General features: G+C 47.7%; 2 protein-coding genes across 7 annotated transcripts in view; one reads left to right on the top strand and one right to left on the bottom strand.

Annotated features, from left to right (window-relative positions):
• LOC112675239 (storkhead-box protein 2) overlaps window positions 1-10,791 on the top strand; it is a 556,032-nt gene extending 545,241 nt beyond the window's left edge. Inside the window, exon 3 of the transcript XR_007402665.1 lies at window positions 10,640-10,791. The gene's annotated coding sequence lies outside the window, so the exon portion shown is untranslated. The remainder of the gene's footprint in view (window positions 1-10,639) is intronic.
• IRF2 (interferon regulatory factor 2) overlaps window positions 2,016-15,707 on the bottom strand; it is a 79,709-nt gene continuing 66,017 nt past the window's right edge. For all 6 annotated transcript variants that reach the window (XM_035700026.2, XM_025471832.3, XM_035700027.2 and 3 more), the window contains 3 exons: window positions 12,416-12,580; window positions 4,684-4,730; window positions 2,016-3,376 (listed from right to left, as the gene is read on the bottom strand). In XM_035700026.2, coding sequence (XP_035555919.1) covers window positions 3,068-3,376; window positions 4,684-4,730; window positions 12,416-12,580 — 521 coding nt within the window. In that variant the 3' untranslated portion in view covers window positions 2,016-3,067. The remainder of the gene's footprint in view (window positions 3,377-4,683; window positions 4,731-12,415; window positions 12,581-15,707) is intronic.

Genomic DNA, 15,707 nt, shown 5'->3' with positions numbered 1-15,707 from the left:
TAAACACCTCCTTTGGCAGTTACTTCAACAAAACATTGAAAAATCGGCTACGGTTGAGCATGGATTTATTTAGATACTTGCAAACGGTGTTCTGGAAGCCCTTTGCAGTTGAAGGATATGCTGGGTTCTCTCAGCCCTCTGGCTGGGAGGAAGTTGCTGTCACTGGAGTCACAGTTCACAGCTGTACCACGCTCCTGCTATCAGGGGAGAGACCTGAGTGCCAGCTGCAGAGAACAGAGATTATTGTCCCAAAGGCTATCACACTGAATTTGCTACTTACACACACACACACCACACACACACACACCCAAGCCCATCATAAAAGCATATCAGCTCACACAGACACTGCCCAAATGAAGCACGTGTCCCCAGTACTTCCTCTAACCGACAAGGTCTGAGGCTTGAGTCCCTGAGATGCCCCATCTCATCCTCTTTCTTCCTCACGTCAACCCTTGACATTGTATAACTAGCTCGTTTCCCTACACTACTGGTAACACTTAGAACCAATACAGAATTTCTCAGAAATAATTTAGACTTGATTCCATTCTCTGGGGCCTTATTGGCAACGGGTGATTATTTTTAGTACCTCAGTTGCGCATTTCCAAATCCTGGGAAGGTTCTGTAAGTAAGTCTGCTCACAACCACGGGGGTGGAAGATGCCAGTGGGGATGGCGTCTGGGGCCTGCAGAGCTGCGGGGAGGGGTGAGGTGTGAGCAGGCTCCTCTATTTTCAGGAGAGGGAAGGGATCAGGGATCAGGAGCTACCCTTAACCCTCTGACTGCCAGGCCACATGACTTAGGGCCACTTTCTTTCATTATTTTTTCAATTCAATTTAAAACAGGATGGCTACTTAGATAGAAGTCACAAAAAACGGGTCTCATTTGTTTAGAACTCGGAAGATGAGTAGATCTTAACTGGAGAGCATAGTGCTTAGGGGGTTGGGAGCATCTCCTTCCTCTTCAGGACTCGTTTCACTACGAAAGTGAGGCTTTCCCACGAAATTGAAGTAAACACACAGTCAACAAAGTGCCCCTCACAGAAGCAGTCAACCATCAAGATGTGGCATTTCAACCCAACACATCCACCAGTAAAATGCTTCAGTTAATTTCTGTTCAGAGCTGGATAATTTTATGACCACTAATTATGTCTGCAGCCACACATGGAGAAAAGCATAAAAATAGCTCTCTGTCCTTTCACCAAAGGAACCTTTTCAAATATTAACTTAGCAATCTCTTCCACAACGCCCGGAGGAAGTAGATAGGCAGGTTAAGTCTGAGTTTTCTGATTTTATAGACATCATGGATGCATGAAAGGTTGGCGCGGTGGCTTTTCCAAGGTCAGGGATACACCTTGAAATGACAAATGGGTGACGAAGTCTGGAGTTCTTTCAATGCAAAAAGACAGGCCCTAAGTACTGAGGACAGCTTCTGGGAGGCCCCAGGTCCCAGAAAGAAGACTGAGGTAGACTAGGAACCCAACATGTATTTCCTATTACTGAAAACGTCTTGCGTGTGGGCCTGGTATGTGACATAAATACAAAATTTTAGCCATACATATGAGCCTATGGGTGAGGAGAGGAAAAGCACAGAAGTGGGTAGAATGGGCACATGGTAGAGAGGGAGATAGTGGGGTGGCTTTGGACTCCCTCCACAGTCACACCAGACTTGGGCTTAACTCATGCTCTTGACTCCTACTACCCATGTGACCTCGAGAAAAGGCATTTTCACTGGAAACGTCCATTTCTTCCATGTGAAATGGAGCTAAGTAACTATCAGGGATACAGCCTCAGTGAGTGAAGTAGAGAGCTCACGGAAAACGCACAGCCGAGCGCCTGGCTCAAGGTGAGCACTAGAAAGAGGAGGAGGCCATTCTGTCCTCACGGTAAGAACCTTCCAGGGTTTCTTATGGTTGAAATGGGAGTAAGTTTGGGTCCCCAAGAAGCAATGATCCTTTGCCAGCCATGTCCCATGGTGGTCCTCTCAAGTAGACACAGACAAAGTCAGGCATCATGCCCATTAAAAATTTAACTATATATCATATTCATTTATTATCAATCCACAGGATAATTTGATTGCTACATGAGCTCATAAAAGCTTTTTCACCTTTACAAAATTAAAAAAAAATGTGCCACAAGGATGTAATAACAACTGCCGATAAACAAGAAAAGGAATCTTAAAATTATAAATTTGCTGTAGAAAAGATAAAAAACAATTATATTTTCTTTAGAATTTTACCTTGAATAAAATATTCCCCTGTATAAAAAATAAAAAAGCTTGCTCTGGTTAGAATTAGAATATTTTTGTCTTCAAATCTGGGAATTTGCATAATATCTCCATGATAGTTTTCCTTTGTACCGCGTGGCATTCAAGCACAGCAGATTAGATTTTCTTTTTCTTTTTCTTTTTTTCTTTTTTTTTTTTTAAAGCAGTCTTAAAAAAATGGGACATCTGTGGAGAAGCTCATTTTCTTCTTCTCCTCCTCAGGGATGTGGAACACAGCCTCTGCGGGGAGGAAAAGGAGGAAATGAACTGGATGGGCTGGGCCGGGAGGCGGGACAAAGGGCCCAGAAGGGGGGGCCGCTGAATGTGTTGAGAAATAGAGCAAGATCACAAGAAGAAGGTCTATCTGTAAGTGCTTTAAGATAAGGTGCAGAAGCAGACTGCAACGTCGCTAGTACTGCCCTATGTACATATTCACAAGAATAAAAAATTCCAGCTAGTTCACATTTTCTCATCCGTTCTGAGGCATCCACTCCACCATGCTGGCCTTGACCGCAGGCAATGCAGCACCTCGCTGCCCGTGTGGGTGTTGGTCCTATGACGTCCTTGAACTTGAGGGAGCAGCCCTGGGAGATCCAGCAGGCTCTAGAGATACACGTCTACCAATGGGCTGGAGTCCTGAGTTAAAAAGAAGCTCCAGTACTGGAGTTGGACACAGCAATCAATGTTCTATTGTCAAGGCTTTTTCCCTTAGATTTGTCTAAAATGGGTGTCAGAGAGAAAAATAAAATACAAACAAACAACAAAACAAAGCCAAGAAATCCCAACCACCAGGGGAAGTCAAAGGCTTAACAGCTCTTGACTCGGGCCTGGGTGATATCTGATGTTTTCTTGATGACGCTGGCCCGAGTCTCCCGGTCTGGCCGACTGCTGCTGGGCGCTGGGGTCACGGAGGGAGGGAGGGGGAGGTCTGGTAAAGTGGGCCATGAGCTGTTGTAAGGCACCGGACAGCTCTCCTCTTTGATGGTGACCTGGAGGTCAGGTTTGTTGGAAGTAACGAAGGTCGCCATGCTGGGCAGCAGGTAGGTGCTTCGAGTCCCCATGTTGCTGAGGTACTGTTTGCCTTCAATGTTCCTCTTCCTCCAGTGGGGTCGTCCCTTTCAAAGAGAAGAAGCAAGATACATGTTTGTTCTTGGCCTTCAATCAAACGGCTCTTTATAAACAAAAATGCACCACTATTCCCACGTGTCAGTGTGTTAACTGAGGTTCTTAGGAGGCATGGAATGAACAGAAGCTTAGCGACTTGACATCCCTCAACTGAGACCCACACCCGGCTGTGCACATCCCAAGCAATGGTTTCTCTTCCCTTTTTTTATCAATTCCCATTTGCTACCTCCCAGAAAAAAATGGCCAAAACTGTTCTATGAAGGCAGGAAAACAAGGCAGGAACTTGGTTTCTGGTTCCGCTCTCCTGCAGGCCCCCCAGCCTGATCATGAGGTAGGTCTTAGGTCATCATGGCTGGTTTGTCACAGAGTCTTGCTTCCTCACTCATGGCCCAATCCAATCTTTTGAGTCAATCTGCGCTTTCCGAGAGAGAGAGAAATGAGGAACTCGGAGGGTGAATGCCTTTCCACCGCGTTCAAACGGGTACAGCGTAGAGCTCCAGCGTGCCAAGCAAACAGAGGGTCTCGGCGGGGAGGGGTGGCTACACTCCAAAGAAGGAGCTGGAATTTCTGACCTTGAAGAAACAGGGTTGGAATGTATGTGAGCATCTACACTTCCTGTCTTTTCAGAGTTCCTGGACTCCACTTGAAGTATTTCCTACACTGAAAAATCACGACTTGAAACACCCATTAGCCAGTCAGTCTCTCTCTCTCAAACACAGACACAAAGCAGGCGGTTACAGCCATTTCCTGCCATTGTGTGAGCCCAGCCTAGAGCAGGGGAATGGGGAGCAGGCGACTGCGAATCCAGACTGCACGCACACCTAGGCTCTGGGCACGGATCACAGAGGAAGGGGACTCCGGGTAAACATGGAGATGCTTTTGCTCAGCACTTGCTGCCATCTACTTCCGGTCACTGCTTTTGGCCACTTGGACCAGCTGTTTCTGCTGGTGAACTAGGATGTTGAGGGTGGGGAGCACCTCAACAATTCCTGGCCTCCACTCCGGTCTCTATTTCCTGCCGTCATAGCCTCTTTTTCTAATAGCAACCTCTTCCTCTTTCCCCCCGTTCGGTTCCCAGAGATTAAATTTATAATTCAAAACCCAGAAGTACGGTAATTTTCATGCTGTGTACATTTTACGACACACACACACAAACCCCCGCACCCATACACAAACTCCTCCAGGAGAACTCGTGATCAAACGTAGAGAAACTTAAGGAGCAGCAGGGAAACCGAAGTGCTGGTGGGAAAATGCTTCCCCGCAGCGCCTGTCGGAGCCAGGTGGCGGCCATGCTTACCTCGACGCTCTCTTCGTCACTGGGCACACTATCGGTAGTTTCGCTTTCTGTTCACAGAGAGAAAAACACAGGGCCATCATTCCTGCCGCTCCAACTGCTGTGTGGCTCAGGCAGTGTTTAAAAAAAATATATCAGCACTTCTTTTTTGTTGTTGTTCAAAAGAGAAATGGGTCAGTGAACTCATGATCTTCACCCTCTTTGTGCAAAAGGTCAAACAGACAGTTTGTACTCGGGAGATGCTAGAGTGGGTTGTCCTTCTCTGATTTTGGCCCTTCGGTCGAGGGTCGCTCGCTCTCCAAGGGCCAGGCTATGTGTTCTCATGGCCCCTACCTCCCAGGACTGGGGCCAATCTGCCCTCCGCTCCCCAGGACCTCTGCTCACTCCTGCGTCCACCTCACCCCCTTCCCTCAGGGCTGCTCTATCCACACGCCCCACTCGTGCTTTCTTCCAATCCCTGTCGGGTTAGTTCCATTTAAGTCCCAGCCCAGAGCCTCCCTGGAGCACCCCCCCACTTACTCGGGCCCTCCTTTACCCCATATCCCTTTCAGACTTTTATCCTAGGTTTACAAAGTTGCACCCTCCACCTGGGTTGCTGTGGGGGACAGATTCTAGGGCAGCTCCTGTGATCCTCCTCTCCTGCTGTTTCCTGGCTTGTTGGGATTCCCTCCTCTGGAATGCAGGGGGGGAGGGGACCTGCGACTTGGTTTGAAGCAACAGAACACAGTGAGCGATGGATGGATGTATGCAACTATGTTAAGTAAGCCTGAATCCTGTCTCCTGAGGAGACTTTCTCCCTTGTTGGCTTTGAGGAAACAAGGAGCCATGTTGGGAAGGTTTCCATGACAAAAAGCCAACCAAACAAAAAACAACCTAGAAGCTGCTTCCAGCCAACAGCCAGCAAGAAACTGAGGCTCTCAGTCTGACAACCTGCAAAGAGCGACATTCCACTCCAAACCACATTCCACTCCAACCACGTGAGCTTAGAAGCAGACCTCCTCCCCGCCATTCCACCCCGATGCCTGCCGGATGAGCAAGTAGCCCTGGACCATACCTGGACGGCAGCAGGGCTGCGCAGGCAACGTGCAGAGCAGAGAGCCCAGCTAAGCCATGCCTGCACTCCTGACCCTCAGAAACTGGGCTGGGATAATACATGTGTGTTGTTGTCTTAAGCCACTGAGTTTGTGGTTCTGTTGTTACGCAGCAACAGACAACTAATCCGGTTACCATCCTGATTCGGTCTGCCCGTTGGGAGACGCCGAGCAGGTTGCCTAACTTCACAAAGTGCAATTTCCTCATCTGTAAGATGGGAGTATGAATGTCTCCCGAAGAGGGTTAAGTGATGAATCAGTGTGAGGATGTGTGGGAAAAGGCCTAGCACAGGGCCCGGCCCACAGCTCGAGAAATGATAGCACACCGTTGTCCTCAGCTCGTCAGCCTTGCTCAACCTTGGATTTGCACAACACACTAGATTAACAGAGTCAAAGTTAATAGCCAGCGATTACACATCACCTGTACGTAGAACACAGGATTTTTTTTTAACTTAAAAAAACCTAATTTTTTAAGTACAAAGTTTTTAATTCTTTAAGAAAATTGATGGTGTGCAGCTCTTCAGTGTTGATGGCATTGAGAAATGAAAGCACCAGGGGTAGGGAAATACACTGCCCCTTAGAGAGCCCTGACTCTGGGTCATTCCTTTATAGACAAGGGCTAGAGAAAGCATGATAGTGAACAAAAGAGAGAGCCTTGGGCCGGGGCCGTGTCGGCACCTTTGCACGCAGGTCTGGTTAGCCCTCACAGAGATCCTCAGCTGGGAAGCAGCTCCTATCACCCCCCTTACGTAGAAGGGCTCATGTGTGCTCCAGCACCTTCTACCTCTTTCCATCCCAAACCTACTGAGCGACTGACCTCCAGTCTCATATCTGGCCAGTGGCAAAGCTGGGACCATAGGGCTCCAGCCCACATGGAGCCCTTTTGACCATTCGGAGCACTAGCCCCAGAGCAGGATCTCTATGAATTAAAGGTTAAATAACAAATGGATAAACTGAGCCACAGGTTCCTCCCTTAAACAAAGCAAGCGAGAATGCTGACCACACGAGGCCTGCCCTGGAGCCTTTTTCCACACAAGGTCAGCCACTGTTTTCCAGCGACATCCCCTGGGCATGAGCGATCCCCCCCCAGAGCTGACCAGGAGCCCCTAGAGCACAGGCCTGGCCTCTCCTCTTCTCAGGCTGAGCAGACTTCCCCAGAGCACCCCCAGCTGGAGCAACAGCCACCCGGAGAAGGCTTTGCCTGGGCTGATGATGACCCTACCCCTCCAGACAAGCTGACAGTACCAGGAGGCCTAAGAAATGCTTCCACCCCAAAACAAGTGAAAAACCCTGCTCGCATAATCCTCGGGCTAGCTCAGTATCCCAAGGAGGCAGGGATCAGTATCGCAGCTCCCAAGAAGAATGAGGAACAGAGATATTGAGAAACCTGCCAAAGTTGTGGCCTGAGTCAGCAGAGAGGAGAGAAAACAAAACTGCACATCTGATTCCAGGGCTCTGGGCACCGAAACACAACAGCAGCTCTGCTTCCTGAGCGCTCCTGCTGCTCCGGCTGAAATTTCAAGATCCCCTTTCCATTTTTATGCTCAGCTTTCTCGGTGCTCTAAAGCCAGGGTTTCTCTTCCTTTCATACATGTCTAGACCCCCTTTGCTCCTAATTACCTCCCAGAAACGCCATCATCTTCTGTTCCTGTCTCCCTTCAAATAGAAACAAACACACAGACGCCAACGGACATGTGTTGCGGGGAGGAGAGCTGGAAATATGTGGACACCAGGGTTCTGGGATTCCAGCACAGCCCCAGCCCCAGCTGCAGGAGGGCCGAGAAGACGCAGACCCTGGGCAGACTACTTGGTTAAGACCTTTGCAGAGACCATGAACGTGATCAGAACGTTCACTGCTCTCATGAGAGACTCCCCAACCCTGGGAAACGAACAAGGTGGGGGGACAGGGGGACTGGGTGATGGGCACTGGGTGTTAGGCTATATGTTGGCGAATCGAACTCCAATAAAAAAATATACAAAAAAAAAAGAGTTCATTGCCCTTAAGCATCCAGTTTTCAAAACTTCAGGAAACAGTTTGAGGACAAGAAAAGCCATCCGTGGTCTGAGCTGAAATTTTCAGCTAACGCAAATCTTAGTGGAGAGCAGGGCTTCTAAAATAAGATCATCTGCTTCTGAAGTAACTCTAAAGACTCTCCATTATTAGCAAGCTGAGATTTCTAGTTTTTATTGTTTAAAAGAACGGCCCTGTGCGCCTGTGACCCAGGAGCAGGAGATGCCCGAAGCTCCGGCCTGAGGACCCGAAGACCCTCCTCTCCCAAGTAAGCACGGCTCTCACGGCTTCCCCGACGTCACTGGTTCACAGTGCTTTGTTGGGTGTCCACGAGCCCATGTCCCTCTGTCCCCTTGGTTTTCCTTCACTGTTGCCATTCTCAAGATCCCTTCTTATATCACAAATGAACTCACTGCAGCTGCATATCAGCCTGCACTGTTATTTCATTTTCCCTTTCGATGAGTTTGGATTTGGGTTTTTTATTGGTTGTGAATACAACGGAATGAGAAAAAATTGGAGTCGCTTCACTAGCGCGGCACGACTGAGTGGAAAGTATTTACAGAGCAGTAACAGGTACATGAGTAGCTCCTTTCAACACTGTGGTCCCAGTTCCCCTGAAAGTGACTGGTGAGAGGGAAGGGGATCAACCCTTGGGCGGGTTGATCTCAGAGATCCTTCTTCCAGAGCTGTGGTTCTAGGATGACACTAGTCTTACGTTCACACGCCGCTTCAGCCCAGTTTTTATTGTCAAACCACCTCAGGAACATTCCAGAGAGGGAAACAGGATGTTTAATGTTTAAGCCTTTTTGCATTCTGACATCCGGGCACATTTTCTGGAAGGTTCTTGTTCAACAAGTTTTATTAATAAGATTGACAAGAATTTCTTTCCCTCGATCCTTTCCTCAACTCACTTAGGAAAGCTCAGTCAAAAGGTTCAAGTCAGAGTCCTCTTCATTTCAAAGCACTTCTACCTTAGCCTCACCCAACAAAATGCAAGCCCTGCTAGGGTTTCCATAAGGGCCCAAAGTCTTACTGCCAATTGTTGGTCAGTCCACTCTCTCAGTCATAACCAATTAATCCTTTGTATTTTTTTTTCAAGATTTCATTCATTTATTCATGAGAGACACGCACACGCACACACACACACACACACAGAGAGAGAGAGAGAGAGAGAGAGAGAGAGAGAGAGAGGCAGAGACACAGGCAGAGGGAGAAGCAGGCTTCATGCAGGGAGCCTGATGTGGGACTCAATCCCGGGACTCCAGGATCACACCCTGGGCCGAAGGCAGGTGTTAAGCTGCTGAGCCACCCAGGGATCCCTAATCCTCTGTATTACGCTCTCTTCTCCATCCTCTCGTCCAGCCCTCCACAAAATACTACTATGGCTTTCTCTTACTAAACCATCAATAACCTAGTAAAATCCTGGTGCCATACATACAAGAGGCAAGAGCCCACTATATAGCAGACTTTTAAAGATAAAACGACCGTCCACCGGAGTTTCCCAAGGTTGGGCTCGGGAGATCTCTCTCCAGGATGAAAGTTTTAAGAATCCAACGAGAATTTTATATTGTCTTAAAACACCCAATGCAAGTACTTCCACTCAAAGAAACCACCTCTTTTCTTGCTCACCACAAAATTTAAACCATAGAGAAGACAGACTTGCAAAACGGAATGTGGTTTTGTAATACTACTGGATTATATTTCAATGATCAGGAAGGGTAAAAAAAAAAAAAAAAGAAAGAAAAAAGAAAAATAACAAAACAACAGCCTCCACATACCAGTTTCCTAAGCAAGTGAATGAAATGGTGAGAGGAAGTTGAAATTCAGTTGAATTTCAGTCCAAACAAAGGAAGCTTATCACAAAAAACAGACAAGCAGCCTCTCCTATCAGGGAACATAACGTAAGAAGGGTGAATTACAACCAAAAAAAGCTGCCTTTCGAGGCAGAATGTTATCAAATTCCTTGACCGGAAGACTTCAACCAGCTACTCCGTTAAATTTTCCTAACAGGTAAACTTCGGGTCTGTAAGTTCTGGAAAGGCAGCAGTGAGGAAACATCTTGGCTCCAACTGGTGAGCCTCACTCCAAAAGGTTCTGGAGAATTCAGACAATGAAAACAAGGGAGAGAACGAAAGGCCAGACTGAACAGCCAGGCTCCAACAAAGCTCCTGCTGCCTGCCAGCCTGGCAACTGGGATCCTTCTTTTCAAATCTATGCAAATGTCCTGAAAAGGGTAATGAAATTTTCATTTCTCTCTGCATGGATCAGCTGTTCCTGGGATTCTTCTGCAGAGGCAAAACGCCACTGAGGGCAGACCAGCAAGAAAGACGTCTTTCCAGAACCCTCGAGAAGGCTTCAGGAAGTCTTCAACAGATAAACAGAAAAGTCTATTCTAAAGTTCCAACCCTTGAAAAACAAAACACAAAACAAAAAACACCCAAACCCACATGGGGTGGCATCATGCCCCGCAGCAGCATGATGTAGAACAAAGTCACACATTTTCAGCCATAGCTATGTAAATATAAGCAAAGGAGCCTAGTGTCATCTCAACTGTAAAATTAAGGCATAAACAGGCTGCTCTGTTCCCCCCCCCACGCCCCCCATCGTAGGCCGTGGATCTCAGGGCCGTGGATGTGTTCCCAACCACGGAGCCCCGTGGATCGTCCGGGGCAGCACCACAGTGGGAGGGTTAAGAGCAGGCTTTTGGCACCAGCCACCTGTAGGCAGAGTCTATCCATGTTGCCAATTGTTCTTCCCTGAACACACTGCTTTGCCCACAACTGGCCTTAGGTTCCTAATTTTTTTTTTAAAGAATTTTTTTTTAATTTTTTTATTTATTTATGATAGTCACACAGAGAGAGAGAGAGAGAGAGAGGCAGAGACACAGGCAGAGGGAGAAGCAGGCTCCATGCACCGGGAGCCCGACGTGGGATTCGATCCCGGGTCTCCAGGATCGCGCCCTGGGCCAAAGGCAGGCGCTAAACCGCTGCGCCACCCAGGGATCCCCAGGTTCCTAATTTTTTTTTTTTAAAGATGTAATAATGATGATACCCAGGCTGACAGGGTTCTTCTCCTGATAATTAAGCAAAGTCAGTGGATTCCAAGCAGTTAGCACAGGTCCTGGGGCACAATAAACAGACAACACACAGCAGTTATTTATCCCTGGAGCCTGGCAAAGGCCAAAACGGAACTCTGACGCGTAGGAGCTCAAAGCGTGATGAGTAAACCACTAATGACAAGCTTATCCTGTTTGACAGATTATAAGCTTCCTGTAGCCATGGTCTGCTCTCACATCCCCTTCGCGTTCCTGGCATGGAACAAAGTGAGGATCTCGAGGACCTTACGTGAAACCGGCCAATCACAGAAGGACAAACGCTGCGTGAGTCCACTCTCCTCAGTTTCGGAGAGTGGCCTAGTCCACAGAGGCAGAAAGTGGAGCGGGGGGCTGCCAGGGCTGGGGACCTGGTGTTGACCGGGGACAGAGTTTTAGTTTTGCAAGATGAGAAAGTACTGGAGCTGGGAGGTGGCGATGGTTGCACAACAACGCAAATGCAATTCCTGCCGCCAAAATGTGCACTTAAAAATAGCAAAAATGGCAAATTTTGTGCTATGTCCATTTAACCACAGGTTAAAAAAATAAGCTAAAGAGATAGAAAGCGGGTGTTCAGGCGAAGAGAAGGGTCGCTTAGTGGCTGACAATTCACAAAGAACCTGTCATTTGAATCAACCTAATTCTACTACTGTGTGCCAGTCACCAGAGCATCATCCTAAGTGAAGGACGCTCTGTCTGGCAGCACAGAAAGGATCCTGGGAAGTGTATTAGAGCTGCCTGTACTGACTCTTGATAGGGCCTCTTTTTTTCTCTCTATTTTTAACGTTCGCAAGCAATAACATTGACTCAGAATTTATATTTCCTAATTATCGAGTCTGCAGAAAATGAAACGGAGATCATGGGACAGTGTAAGACGATGTAATGGTGGCAGATGAAGGAGCCACCACTTTGTTGCGTAAGGATGGAAGAAACAACAGAATCCGGTTCTGATCCTAGGATTGTCTGAGTCAACTTCTGGGTTGTTATGGGGCCCTCCCCTGGGGAATCAGATCTGGGCTCAGGCACCTGGCCTGATTAGAAGCTGTATTGAACTGAAAAAGAAGGGGAAAAAGTAAACATGGTGGGATGGAATGTGGCTCGAGGTCTCCAGGTTGGGTTCAAGTCCTGACCAAACACTCACTGACCATGTTATGTTCCCTAGAACACATGCCTTCCCTTCCAGAAATTCTGTAGGAGCTGAAAGGGATGGTCTTCGAGGTTCGATCCAGCTTGGTCAAACTCAAGATTCCACTGGAAACACCCTTCCGGATTTCTTATAATTTATGCAATAACGTAGACTTCGACGAACTACTTCTCCCAAGAAATATTGTTAGTCATGCACGAAAAAGTTATGGGTGATCGAGTAAAGAAATGCTGTGGCCGTGTCTTCTGAGAACAAAAGTACCCAAGAAGATGTTCGTGGAGAAAACAAAGCAAGAATAATCCCCAGGATGGAGAAGTGAAGCAGGTGCCCCCCGCCCCCGAAGGACTGCCCCACACCCATCCTTGCTCAGCTCCAGAGGTTCCCTCCAACCCTCTTACCTGCGTAGGAAGACACGGGGGAAATCTGCAGAGGGTAGAGCTCACTCATGCTGACCGGCTGCTCGTCACTCTCGGTGGTCACCTCTACAACTTGGCAAATGTCCGGAGGATTAGTGACAATCTCTTGATCGTCGATGTTGCTGTCCAGATGTGACTGTCCTACAACTTCAAAGAGATGACAGCCATCATGCCCTGATGCCTGACTCACGACTCTAGCACGCACTCTCAAGGAAGACAAGTTTTCCCCAGAGTTGAATCATCAGGAATCAGATTCTCAGCCACATGTCATCTGCCGTGAAACTGAAGAACAGCCTTAGCTTTGGGTTTATGTCTCCAGAGAAGCATCTTGCCAGTATCCTGCCTCCTGGGGCTATTTCCAGCGTGCTGGCCAATGGTGCTTACACGTGGCCATGTCCCAAACTCAATCCAGTCATAGCCAAGCCTGCAGGACCAAAGGCTGCAGCCAGAGCTAGCCCCAGGGCCAGACAGACAGTGCTTTGAACTTGACCCACTTCTGTCCTCTGCTCTTCCACCGAAGGAAGGAAGCTGCCGTGCTGTTTTCCAGGTCTGGGTCCACAGAGACATAATCAAATCTTACTAAGGAGAAAGGACCACCCAAATCCACTCCACTGCATCCTTTCCAGCTGAGGGTGCTCTGTTCGGGCTCCCAACCCTTCCCTGCCCTCCGGGCACCATGACCACTGGAGGAAATATCAGAACGACGGAACAGAGCGGCCTAACACAGACCAGCCCCACCAGCTCCCCAGGGCGCTGACAAGATGAATTCCCACCACCCTGGTTCTGGATCCTGCCTCAACTTGCTTTTAATTAAACTTTTCAGTTTGAGGTCATTGTAGATTCACATACAGTTTGGAGAAATAATAGAGAGATCCTGTGTCCTGTGTGCCTTTACCCAATCTCCTCTAATGGCTACATCTCAGAAAACTCTAGCACAGTATTAGGATATTGACACTGATAACTCTACACTGCTTGTTCAGATTTCTTCACTCCTACCTGTATTCCTCTGTGTGTAGATGTGTGTCTACGTGTGTGTGTGTGTCTACATATGTGCAATTAAGTTTTATGCAATTTTATCACATACAGAGTTTCGTGTGTTTGCCAGCACAGTCAAAATACAAAACAGGATCCATCCTCACAAGCATCTCCTATATACCCACCTCTGTCAGCCTCTCCTCCCCACCGTCTCTGACCCCTGACATCCACTCATCTGTTCCCCACTTCTATAATTTTTGTCATTTCAAGGATGTTTCATAAATGAGCTCACATGGTAACCGTGGGAGATTAGCTCCCCCGCCCCCCCCTCAGTATAATTCCCTGGAGATTCATTCAACCTGCTGTGTCTACAGAGCTCCTTTCCCTGCTGAGTACTATTCCATGGTGTGGATATACCACAGTCTGCTTAACTACTCATGCATTGAAGGACTTCTGGGTTGTTTCCGGTCTTAGGCTATTCCAAATACAGCTGCCATGAGGGACATGGCACACATGCCATACAGGCTTTGTATGAACCTAAGCTTCCAGTTCTCTGGGACCAATCAATGCCTAAGAGCACAACTGCTGGATCACATGGGAACTTCATGTTCCATTTTACAAGAAACTGCCAAACTGTTGCCTGACGTGGCTATACTGTTTGACATTCCCACCAGCAATGTGTGGATGGTCTAATTCATGGTCATTCTTGCCAGCTTTTGGTGTTGTCACTATTTTTCTACTTCAGCCACTCTGAAAGGTGTGTAGTGGTATCTCATGGTGGTTTTCATTTCAATGACCCTAAGGCCCTCCCCTACTTTCAAACAGAACTGACCTTATACTTGTTGGCCATTGGCCAAATGACATACCCCTAAAAACTGGCACTGATAAACAAATGGAAACAACAAAGGAGTAATAAGGTTTTCCCAAGGGCCTCAGAATACTTGGCGATCATAGTCAATGTTTTACTCATCCCTGTGTAAGTGATTTCTAACATTTCCCCCCATGAGAACGACAAGCAAGCCATCCTAATCCTTTTATCAATTAAGAAGCCCAGTCACAAAAAAAAAAAAAAAAAAAAAAAAAGAAGAAGAAGCCCAGTCACAGAGAGGTAGATTCACCTCTCCGAAGGCACACAGTCCAGATTACGCGCAGCGCTCCCACGTCCCTCACATTTTCTTGACCATCAAGTTAGGCAAAAAGGCCTAACCACATTCCAATCTTCCTGAGAAATCTGCCATCGTGGACAAGTTCTTGTTTTAACTGCTCAGTATTTTAATTGCTCCAGGATTTTTGTTTATAAATGAGTTCCGGTTTTAATTGCTTTTTGGAGAGAGATGAAATGACTAGCACGAGGTGGAGAGAACATGACCTGATTCTATTCAGAGAAGGCTTGAGAGGGGAGTGAGAATTCTCGAGTTCTGGAACGAAGAGAGGAAAGGCACCCGCGAGGCTGGGGGAAGGAGATGTGGGGATGTGATAACCATCCACAAAGCCCTGGCATTCAGAGAGGAAGGGAAATGGAATGTTGTTTAGGTTCTCCTGGAGGGGATGAAATTAAAGAAAAGGACGACAGGCTATATATGGCAGGCAGACTCCCAAATTCTTATTTTATCCTTTGGACCGTCCCATTTGAGCATGAAGAGCATCAATTATGTAGTTCACCAGACACAGACTGAGCACCGACACTGACCTCTCTCAGGTTTCTGCTGCCTCTTCTCCCACGGAAGATAAAACTGGTAGGAAAACAAGATTTTCCCAAGTCCTAAAAGCAGTGGGCAGATGGAAACCAAACGGGGCCCGCGTGTATGCATGCGTGTGTCTGAGGAGGGGCTGGCCAAGAGCGATACCCTGCCCAGTAGGGCAATCAAGGTCTTCGACAAATTTGACTGACATCAAAACCACTCTAACTTCCAGAACTTCAAAATTCAATTCTCGGTTGCACCGTCCTTCCAAGTAGACAGCAAGTGAGCTGGTCGTTTATGCAATGGCAGCAGCTCAAGTGTCTTCCCATCGTAACAGCCCCTTGCTCTGACCTGGGATTCTCTCCCTCCCTGCCTTTCCCCATAATGCCCAACTCATTCAACTCACAGAAGATTTATTGTGCATCTACTCTGTAGGAGGCCTTGTTGTCAAGTACTAAGGGGGCAGAGGGCCTGGTTTGTGAGGACTCTGGTAGGGCTGTAGGCCAGCACACAATGCTCTGGAGGTGAAGTTTAGGACAGTTGTGAAGGGAGGGGGGCCGGGGAGAGTCCACACCAAACGAGTTGAGAAAGTGGAGTATTTTTCCCCCCAGTTTGAG

This window comes from Canis lupus, chromosome 16 (genome assembly GCF_003254725.2).
Source record: "Canis lupus dingo isolate Sandy chromosome 16, ASM325472v2, whole genome shotgun sequence".
In the NCBI taxonomy this organism is placed as follows: domain Eukaryota; kingdom Metazoa; phylum Chordata; class Mammalia; order Carnivora; family Canidae; genus Canis; species Canis lupus.
Note: the sequence above shows the minus strand (reverse complement) of the source record. Positions and strands in the feature narration are given on the sequence as shown.